This window comes from Alosa pseudoharengus, unplaced genomic scaffold (genome assembly GCF_046254945.1).
Source record: "Alosa pseudoharengus isolate Yale_2024_CS ecotype anadromous, Long Island Sound unplaced genomic scaffold, YU_APseudo_1.1 YU_APseudo_1.1_scf_1, whole genome shotgun sequence".
Lineage (NCBI taxonomy): Eukaryota > Metazoa > Chordata > Actinopteri > Clupeiformes > Clupeidae > Alosa > Alosa pseudoharengus.
The window spans coordinates 37,529,827-37,541,253 of NW_027468564.1; the positions used below are offsets into that span (position 1 = coordinate 37,529,827).

The following is an 11,427-nucleotide window of genomic DNA, read 5'->3' on the forward strand; positions in this document are numbered from 1 at the left end:
TGGTGGTTCCTGAGCACCTCTGTGTGTGAAGTGTGTGTGTGAAGTGTGTGTGTGTTCATACTTGTGTCTCTGTGTGTGTGTTTGTGTGTGTGTATACTGTACATGTGTCTGTGTGTGTGTGTGTGTGTGTGTGTGTGTGTGTGTGTGTGTGTGTGTGGTTTCTGTATGTCTGTGTGTGTACGTGTGTGTGATACGATGATATAACCACAGGAAGGGGTCAGGCACAGTCTGGTCAGTTTGATCTGACTCTCAAGCATATGTCTCTAACCTCTGAACACAAACATGGAATTTTTCACTCTCCTTCAGCAACATCTTTGGATCACCCTTCTCTGTTTTGCCGACTTTTATGTATCAGGTATGATATCTTCATTTCCCAAAAATAAACGTAAAAAAGAATTTGGGGTAACACTTTACTTGAAGGTATCTTGGAGTGAGTCATGAAATGGTATAACGCTTCTGTTATTAAGTGTCCTTCGGTTTTTGTCATGACAATTTAGGGTTAGGGTTCATGTGTAATGATAATGTCATGTCACTCTTATGTAGTAAAGTATTACTGAATTTTGTGAAGTTGTGAAGAACTGAAGAATTTTCTTGAAATAAGAAGAGGTAAATCCAGATTGGACTGAATCAAGTACAGAAAATAAAATGACGGCTATGTTTTCTTCCAACCCATTTGTGTTTTCATATTGGAGGAATAACATTACTGTCAGTAGACAGTGGGCTAGCCTAGGTATGAGAGTTTTTTTCTATCTGTATGCCTAATTTACACCCAATCTTCTACCCACATGACCCATATTGAAGATGCTCGTAGAGTCTTTTCTGCTCTTATGCTCTTCATCTAAATGAACAGACAAAACTATCCCCCTCCAAACACACACACACAACACACACACACCCTTGGTGGAGTCAGGTGGACATCCAGGGTTTAGAAAGCAAAAGTCCTGCTGTCTCGTATTTGAACCATCTAGAAAACCAACTGATCCTAATGAGCACAACTCTTCAGCCAGGTAGGTCGACCAGCTAATGATATCACCTGTGTTGAATGCACAGGAAGAAGGAATACCTGACTTTTAGGACTTCTGAAGCCGCGGTTGTCCTCCGCTGGTCAGGCATTAGTCGAAAGGAACCTGCAGAGACGGTTCATGAACTGTTTGGTTCTTCTGGAACCTACAGAGACGGTTCATGAACTATTTGGTTCTTCTGGAACCTACAGAGACGGTTCATGAACTATTTGGTTCTTCTGGAACCTACAGAGACGGTTCATGAACTGTTTGGTTCTTCTGGAACCTGCATAGACGATTCATGAACTGTTTGGTTCTTCTGGAACCTGCATAGATGATTCATGAACTGTTTGGTTCTTCTTTGCTGCACCACAACCTGCTCACTGCTTGCCGTTTCTCTGTGTCTCTGTTGGGGAGTGCAGTTCGGGACTGCACTGTGGAGATGGAGCCGGTGATCGATCCCCCCAGTCTGGTGGTGAAGTACGGAGACCCAGCCTCCGCAATCTGCCGCACGCAGCACAACGCATTTATTACTGGCTGGGAAGCACCAGTGGAAGCTACACGTGCTGCGGGCTCACATCAGGCGGTCTGGGAGGTGTCCAGCCTGACCAACTGGTCTCTAGCAAAAGGCATAACGTGCTACGGCATTTATGTTGGATATGCGGAATGCCTGGCCATACTGTCTATCACCATTTACAGTGAGTGAATCTGTTGTGTCATTTGGTCCAAAACAGCATTCAAATAATACCGGCAGTGCTATTGTATTCATACAACTGTGTCATGTGGTGTAGAGTTTGTAAAGCTTAAAAAAAAACACTTGTAAGAAGTCACAGAAACTTAAAATGGATTCTTGATGTTAAAATGTAAAACTATACAGTATAACATACTTTAAACAGCATCTTTCGACAAGTAGTATGCAAATTATATTTGTATTTATCTCCAAAATCCTTGTCAAATAACCATACTGTGAACAGTGACGCAGTTAGAAACTTTTTTGGCCCCTTGAGTTGATAACCAGCTATATGGTTGAGATACTGTAGGTGTTGATCACAGGAGCGTAAGGCCCAGTTCAGGTATGCGGTGACAAGAGACCCTGTAATGTGTACGTGATTCAGCCATTACAGGCAAAATAGCCACTGGCAACGCGAAAACGTTGTGCAACAAAGTTAAGATAATTTAAACTTTTGAGCCGACAAGCGATTGGTAACAAACAAATTACCATATAAGCTATGTGTAAGTCTCCACTAGGTAAACTCAGGGGCCCATTAGCCAGGAACAATGACATGTATCATACATTACATAATGTCAAGGAAGTGCATTTCTTTATGGATTGTCTCATCCAAAAGAGTGCCAATTATGTAAAAAAAATCTGGAAAAAGTTCTGAGGGTAAATTTGAGGAAAAGTCATTCTGAAAATCTTACCAAGCTGAATTTTGAGATTCGACACTATGTAACAGATTAGATTGTGTGAAGATTAAATTTGAGATTCCAGACAAAATTGATCTCATTCTTCTCAGCATTGCTGGTGATGCTGACAACTTCAGAGAGATCTGAAAATATACACTTAGAAGTAAAAAATGTTTTCGTTTTTGGTGTATGTGTTTCTACAGAAATTCCTGAGCGTGTGACGCTAAGCCACTCTGATCCAGTGCTCAAGGGAGCGGAGAACCGGCTGGAGTTCTCGCTGGAATGTGATGTTAAGGGCGTAGCTCCAGTCGAGAACCTCACCGTCATCTGGTTCAGAGGACACACTGAGCTGGGACGCTCGGAGTTCCGCCAGCTCTATTGGTCAGACGACGTCACTGTGAGGGCTAATCTGAGTATCACAGATTCCACAGAGGACAACAGAGCCTCCTACAGCTGTGCTGCCCATCTGGATCTGGACACAGCTGACCCCATTCCTGACACCAGATCGAATAGTATCCTACTGGAAGACTTATGTGGGTCTTAAATTAAAAAAATATATACAGTGAATACATATAAATGTAGAAATATAACAACAAAACAACAAAAAGTAAACAAATGGCAATCTCAAAATCGTATGCATTTGAAAACTGCTGACAGTCTTTTACTCCTCTTATTGATTCTCCCCCTTTCTTTCCCCTCCCACAGACAAATACGCAAGAGAGGTATCCGGTGGGGATGTGCGCCTAACAGAGGTGAACTACACAGGTGATGCCAATCCCGGTGTGATGGAACCAAGCGGAGAGTTACCGTCTGTAGGTGGGTGTGGCCAAAAGCTCAGCATCAGAATGAGGAATGGAGGAGCAATAGCAGTCGGTCGATTCAGGTTCGATTCGATTCACTGTTTCAAGTGACACAAAGTCAGTGTCACTTTCGATAAATCTGTCTGCTAAATATCACTCAACTTTAGAAAGATACCTGTATTGTGTTATGGCTTGTAAAAGGTCAAGCAACAATAAGAAACAAGCAACTACTACAACAACTAAATGCTAATTAAACTAGATAAAATATGACCGTCGCCCAGTCCGGCACATTTTTTCCACAAAAATAAGTCACACTTGGCAAATTGTGTTCATTTCCTCCTTTGTTCCTGCTTAGCTTCAGTAATACAGCAAAGTCAGGGTATCTGCTGGTCTGGCTGCTGGCTAAAAACAAAAGATGAAAGGCATATATGATTCTAACTGTCTCACTGAATTGCATTATGCACACTCAATTCTCACTGGTATCTGCTAGACAACAAGTACCAAAACATGATTAGTTCATAGATTTCACATGTAAAATACATTTTATATAACCCCACCCCCATCTTGCCTGTTCATAATTTTGAGAAATTGTTGAATTGTGTGCATTTGTGCGTGTACGTGTTTATGTGTGTGTGTGTGTGTGTGTGTGTGTGTGTGTGTGTGTATGTATGCGTGCGTGCATGTGCTTGTGGATGTGCCTGTGTGTGTGCATGTGCATGCATGCGTACATCTACTGTGTGTGTATGTGGCATACGTATGATTACTGTGAATGTACTGTATGTGTGTGAATATCTGTTTATGCACATGTGTGCATATGGAATTGGTTAACATGACCCCTGGAGGCAAACATACGCAAAAAATTGGTCATCCTAGGCCCTACGGTTCTCAAGATATTCACAGAAAACTCTGTTGGTGTACGGTCACTAAATGTACACATAAATTAGTTTATTGTATGGCCCCCCATGAATGAAAGTTCACGAAACTTGGCATGCATTCGGAGGGTGTCGTATTGATCCTACACTTTCAATTACGTGCGGTTTTGACCATGTCAGCCAGAGATATTGTGATTAAAACACCCAATTTTTTGCTTTTTAATTTTTAACTAGGTGGCGCTATACATGAAATAAGTGGAAATGGGATGGGTTGACATGGCCCCTTAAGTCCAACATACAAAAAAAGGTGGTCCTCCTAGGCCCTACGGTTCTCGAAATATTCGCAGAAAACTGTCTCCGGTCACCTACAGGCCAATTGGGGTACAGTTATATAAATTAATTTATTGTGTGGCCCCCCATGAACGGAATTCCACGAAACTTGGCGTGCATTCAGAGGGTGTCATAATGATCCTACACTTCCAATTTCGTGCAGTTTTGACCATGTTAGGTCACAGATACCTGCGATTACAACACCTCATTTTTACTTTTTTGTTTTTAACTAGGTGGCGCTATACATGAAATGAGTGGTTATGGAATGGGTTGACATGGCCCCTTAAGATCAACATACAAAAAAAAGGTGGTCCTCCTAAACCCTAGGGTTCTTGAGATATTCACAGAAAACTGTGTCTGCCCTACCCTCCTTTCAGGGGGTCCAGTCCAGTGGGGGGGCTACAGATGAAAACGAAAAACGATGGTTCCATGCTATCCATGTGGGGCTACATGCCCACCAAGTTTTGTGTACCCCGGTCTTTCAGTGTCCCGGGAATCCTTGACGGAAATTTGGCCGTGTGAAAAAAAAAAAAAAAAATCTGACTAAACCTATATGACCGCCACTTCGCTGCGTGGCGGTCATAATAAGAGAAAATACAAAAATGTGAACAATCTAAATCATGCAGCAAATGCAGCAAAAATGTCAATACCGGTACTTTCAAAGACCTGCTATATAGCAAATGACATACTGTATGTCAGTGATCATAAAAACTGGGCAGAGGACAAAACCCAGCTATATTAGTCACAGTTTTCACACAAACATTTCCTGACAAAGACCAGGGACTTAAGCATCAAAAGCTTTTTTTTTAAATGGAATCATATGGGAGAAATTACTAATGTATGCCAAACAAATTTGTACTTTGTGGAACAAGTGTGATAAACACAATCACTGTGAATTAGAGGATGACGAGATGGATCTGCAGAGCAAATTCACATGCTCACAGATTAAAAGTGTACCTGACTTGATAGCCAGTTGAATAAATGTTTGTCTAGTATGTGATGACTACTTTCTGTTGAACGGCTTTGGTAATAACAGGTGGTGACCACTATCACATGACACACGTCTTTAATACTCATGCCTCTCTCTCTCTCTCTCTCTACACAATGATTATAATTCCTCTATTTTTGGGTTAAAGGAAAATTCCGGTATTTAGCACTTTGAGTCCCTTTTCTGGTTTGTTTTGGATGAACTAGAGTGGTGGACACCGACATTTTGACGATTGGTCCTGTATCGACTTTTCTGACTCGTTTTGAATCTCCTTTGACTACTCAGAGTGGCTGCCTCAGAGTGCATGCTCAAACATGTCCTAAAACAACCTTTAAAGTTCAATTTAAAGGCAATTGTTTGTTCGTGCAGTATACCCTGAAGAAGGCTCTGTGCCGCTACGCGTGGGTGTCTGCCCAGATCATGTTTTTTTTTTAAATAGCCATGTTTAAATAAATGCTTTTTATAACTTTTTGAAGAAGAGTGCCTTGGACTCCCTTTTGATGACATTTTCGTGTTTTTTCCCCACACCAAAGAGCACCTTCAAGATCTTTTTCTACAATTCCTGAGCACTTTGGAGTTTTTCTTTATTTCAACCTTTAAAGTTCGTTTTCAAAACTGTGCAACTCACCGAGTGGTTAGTGGTGTACTATTGGTGAACTATTTTTTCAGACACCTCACAACCACGTATAAACTAAAATATTTGAACCTGAAGCATAGACGGTGGTGCAGTAATATCAACATGCAATGAGTCTTCCAACAGAAATCAATGTTAAGGGTTGTTTTAGGACATGTTTGAGCATGCCTGTTGGCAGCCACTCTGAGTAGTCAAAGGCGATTCAAAACGAGTCAGAAAAGTCGAGACAGGACCAATCATCAAAATTTCGGTGTCCACCACTCTAGTTCATCCAAAACAAACCAGAAAAGGGACTCAAAGTGCTAAATACCGGAATTTTCCTTTAAATACATCACACCCTATTTTCCAATGTTAAATTATAAATGTTGATATTATTTTATTAAGATCTCAGGACAGGTTGTCCTTATAAAATAATCTTTCTCTTACTCTCTCTCTTGCAGGTAACTCGAGGGAAATCATATTAGGAGTGGTTGTTGTTGTAGTGCTGGTTCTGATCCTGGCTGTAGTGGTTCTGGTCTGGTGGAAATGCTTCAAAAAGTCATGAGAGATAAACTCACAGCCCACAAAGGAACCCAACCCAGCCAACCAGGAAAATATTCTGAATTCTAAGATTTATGTCAAAGGAGAAATTCTGCTTGTGTTTTGATCAAAGGAGTTTCCTCCACTACACAGGAGGCCAAGCTAAACTAATTAGCATACAGCAAAACTCAAATCCACCAGAGCAACTACTCTAATGGTTACCTCTGAAATCACTGTATGTTGTGAATAATACATTCATAATTGGTCTTAAATTAATACTTGTAATGTGGGCAACAGTCTGATCATGATTACATTACAAGCTAATGTATCTGTGCATAGTTGTGGACTAATAAATACACTGTAGTCTATATGTATGTGTTCACACCAAATGACCAATGTCCTGCAGGCCCATTGGGAAGGCCTTGCATATTCAAATTATCTTTGGGATAAAGCTCTCTCTCTCTCTCTCTCTGTCTCTCTTTCTCTCTATCTTTCTCATTCCTTCTCTCTTTCTATCCTTTAATATTTGGGTTTGTAATCTCATGATTTGGTATACTGCTATTCTTAACTTGTTACAGTAATTTGTTAAGTTTATCTCTATGTTTTTGGTTGAGCTTCCTTTGTTTGTTACATTGTTACAGTAGACTACGGTATGTGAGTTTACTTACATTCAAGTGATATTGATTACATTTACCTTTTAAGGCTTAGTGCCTAAATAAATTGTTAATCTGCTTACCAATCGTATATCAGGATCAAAATAGTATATACTTATACATATCTCTAATTCTCGTAGCCATATGCCATGCTCTGCAATAACTGATAAACTAGTTACTTGGTAATTGATTCGAAATACAAATTATTAATAAAGAGTCAGATTAATCGAGTTTGTAATACGTAATAACTTTGCCAAATGTCCCACCAGCCTGTCCATTGTTCACGTGAAAAGGTGAGCGGCCAATGCAAACTCTCCCTTTGTGAGAAGCAAGCTTTGTTTGTGCCAATTTCCCTCCTTACAGTTGACAATAATGAAAACAAATCAGGCCAAAACACAACATGACAACATCAACATCAGTTGAGGGCTGCAACTTCACTTTTTAAATGACAATATCCTGGCCGGACTACTGTTGTCAGTGATTAATGATTAGTGAAGTATTTGAAATGAATGAACATGATTTCTTAATGTCTAGTGACATATTAAGGCCATTTTATGATTATTGAAATACATTTCTTACATATGGTTCTTTTAACTTCAGCATCAATTACACTGGTAGCAGCAGTGTAAGTTCTCAAACTCACGTCAAAGATGGTTGATTACGAAGATACAGTCTGTACAGGTTAGATACAGTGATCGGACTCCCTTTTTAACATTGAGGCTTATGGCAGAATCCAAGAATTTCCCAGAATTTTTCAAAGCCTTATTTTTCTGAGCAATGGATGCACATTTCGGACACGGTATCATGATCTCCAAACCCTCCTCCCCATTTCAGGAGAATGTTGTGACAGTACGACCCTCCGGTCAGGAGAAAATCAACATTAATGAAGGTGTACACCAAGTTTGCTTTGTACTCTGGCTTCTGTCTGGCGTGGAACCGAGGCATCCAAACGTCAGTCATACGTCATTGACACGCCCCTGTGCAGGCGGGGACTGAATCAGAGCCTGTCTCTGACTGAACTCCACTTTGCCCTCATAGACATGACGTAGGACGACCCATCTTGCTACGCATTAATTATCTTTGCTCACGTTGTACACACTCATTTTACACTTACAACTACGCACATTGCCTTGATTACACCACTAACAGTGCCATCTACTGGTGGTGGAGCATATGCATAAATGCCAGTGTATGCAAACACAACATTGCGTCAATTAATTTCTTTAATCGCATATGATGAGAAGGTGTGGCCTTCGACATTAGAGAGGTACTGAGCAAATATTTTGTACTTAACATGTAGTACTCAAGTGGTAGATATGGCTCCATATGTTTAAACTCAAAACAGTTGGATTTTTTGGTAAGATGTGGTGTCTTAAAGTGTGCTCTACCAAACGGTTGAGCAGGCAGTTAAAGGGTTAAAACAAGAGGACAAGACAGTGGACCCTGTGAATAAGACTGGCCAGTAATTTAGCTCCAATGTAGTCACGTTAAATGCCACAACTGCAGGACAAAAAGACTGGATGTACTGAATTAGTGTGTGTGTGTGTGTGTGAGAGAGAGAGAGAGAGAGAGAAACATTTCCATCAACTGGCCCACCTTGTCACTATCACACATTCAAGTTCCTCCTCTGTATGTGTTGTTATGTGTGAGAGAGATGACGAGTAATGATCTATTTTTCTTGTGTGTGTGATGTTTGTGTGTGTGTGTGTGTGTGTGTGTGTGTGTGTGTGCGTGTGTGTGTGTGTGCGTGTGTGTATGTGAGTGTATGAGTGTGTGTGTGTTTGAGTAAGTGTGATAAAATAGCAGGATGCATGTGTGTATGTGTGTACTTAAGGAAGTGAGAGATAAAGGTCTGTCTGACATCTGGCGCCAATGAGATAGCGTGCGTCTTTGCTACCTTCCGACGGATACCGTTGTCATTTTCCTGATCATTGCCCACGTTATTTATAGAGCAAAATTGATGCACTTGTATCTGTCCACTCATGGGAAGGCTGGCTGGTATGTTTAGGTGAATCGTTCACATATCTCGAGACAGCAGAGAACAATTGTACGATTGACCAACAAAAACGTGGTCTGCAGGCAATTGAGTAGTTTTTCACTGTCATTTGAAGGGCTCTATCTTGAGCAATAACCAGCCTAAACTAATAAACTACATGTTTTTAGATAAGTTGCTAGGTAATAAATATTGGTATTTGTACTGTAATTTTTCTTTATTTATCCACATATTACCAGTAGTAATTAATTACTATTAATGTTCTACCGTTTATTAGTAATAGAGTTCAGGTGTTCCTTGGTATTTAATGTGTAGTTTCTCTGTATTTACCTTCATGTTACCTGTGGTAATTAGCCAACAATATACTAGAATTTGCCATAGTAAATGTAGTAGGTAAACACTTAAAGGTAAACTATGCAGTTTGGCAATTTCTTCGCCGTTTCTCGCTTTTTGCTATTTTTTGTCATGATGAATGTCTGAGAAACTCCATCGATACCTTTTTCTAGCCGGTGCCTGGCTTGTATGTGTTTTAAATGAAGTAAATCAATTTGTTACACTTGTTATACTTCCTGACACTTAAGGGCGTTGGCCCGCCGGCCCAAAGTTGCAAGGGTGTTTTTTCCGCTCACAGGCGCTAGGGGGAAGCAAGACGGCCACCATTCAACCTGAAAAAAGTCACATAACCATTCCAATGACACTGAAGCTGATACGTTAAGGTAAATTAAGCTAAAAAACCTGCATAGTTCCCCTTTAAAGGACTGTACAAAGAAGAGTTACCAAAAAATCGATTGGTGATGGTCGGTTGTGGTGGCTCACTAGCTAATCCCTGTGAGTGAGAGATAAAGTGTGTGTGTGTGTGTGTATGTGTGTGTGTGTTTGTGCATGTGGGTGGGTGTGTGAGAGAGAGTGTGTATGTGTCTGTCTCTGTGTGTGTGTGTGATATGATTATATAACCACATGAAGGGGTCTGGTCAGTCTGATCTGACTCTCAAGCATATGTCTCGAAACCTCTGAACACAAACATGGAGTCTTTTCATCTCCTTCAGCAACTTCTCTGGATCTCCCCTTTGTGTTCTGCCGACTTCTATGTATCTGGTAAGATATTTATATCCCTTAAACACAAGAGACACATCTGAGAATTGAAATTTGAAATTACACTGTCTAGTAGAAGCACAGAAGAAGAGGTAATTTCAAATTGTACAGAATCAACTACAGAATAGAAGGTGAACGTTCAAATCTGGGCAAGTGCAGGGCTAAGCCGCACGGTTAACACAACCAGTGTTGGGAAAATTCACTTTCTACATGAACTAGTTCAAAGTTCAGTTCACAAATTTTAAATTGAACTCAGTTCATAGTTCATAATTAAAAATGTTGAACTAAGTTCACAGTTACAAAAGATTAACTAGTTCATAGTTATTTTTTCCATATGTTGCTGCAAGCTATTATTTTTCAAAATTATTGCCACAGCCCATTATAGAACCACAGACAGCAATTATTTTATCAGTTTTAACACTGAAATGCATCAGATTTCATCTATGCATCAGATTCTTCATATCCAATTTTGAATCATTATCCAACCAGGGTTTACATTAGCATTGAGGGGACAGAATTTCCCCATTGTTGCTTTAATTATCATTATGATTATCATTATTATCACAGTTATTATTGTTATACATGCACTTCAAAGCAGTTAATGTTTAAAGTGCTAACATTGTTCACACAAGTTTGAGAAAACATGCACGTCACAGGACTGCTTTACTAATTATTAGGTATTCTACAGTTATAAATTATTAGGTCTGCCCACTTAGTACTCTCACACAAACCATAACTGTGTGCTGTGTGTGTTTCACTAATTCACGGATTGGGATAAATCAGAGACCAAATTTCCCTCACGGGATCAAAAGAGTATATATACTCATACTATACTTATACTTAAAGTAACAATATTTAACGGTCAGTATGGAAAAATAACTAGATGTACCGCAGAGCGGTACAAAATATGATTTTTTCCACATAAATAAATCACGTTGAAAGGCCTATATGGTTCTAACTGTCTCACTAAATTGCATTATCCACACTCAATTCTCACTGGTATCTGCTAGACAACAAGTACCAAAACATGATTAGTTCATAGATTTTACATGTAAAATTGATTTTATACAACCCCACCCCCATCTTGCCTGTTCATAATTCTGAGAAATTCTTGAATTGTGTGCATGTGTGCGTGCAC

General features: G+C 39.9%; 1 protein-coding gene across 1 annotated transcript in view; it reads left to right on the forward strand.

Moving 5' to 3' along the window:
• Window positions 1-276: 276 nt before the first annotated feature.
• The window catches only part of LOC143118621 (uncharacterized), an 18,508-nt gene continuing 7,357 nt past the window's right edge, over window positions 277-11,427 (forward strand). Inside the window, exons 1-7 of the mRNA XM_076279649.1 lie at window positions 277-355; window positions 1,424-1,699; window positions 2,612-2,941; window positions 3,114-3,224; window positions 6,473-6,569; window positions 9,195-9,202; window positions 10,191-10,292. Coding sequence (XP_076135764.1) covers window positions 283-355; window positions 1,424-1,699; window positions 2,612-2,941; window positions 3,114-3,224; window positions 6,473-6,569; window positions 9,195-9,202; window positions 10,191-10,292 — 997 coding nt within the window. The 5' untranslated portion in view covers window positions 277-282. The remainder of the gene's footprint in view (window positions 356-1,423; window positions 1,700-2,611; window positions 2,942-3,113; window positions 3,225-6,472; window positions 6,570-9,194; window positions 9,203-10,190; window positions 10,293-11,427) is intronic.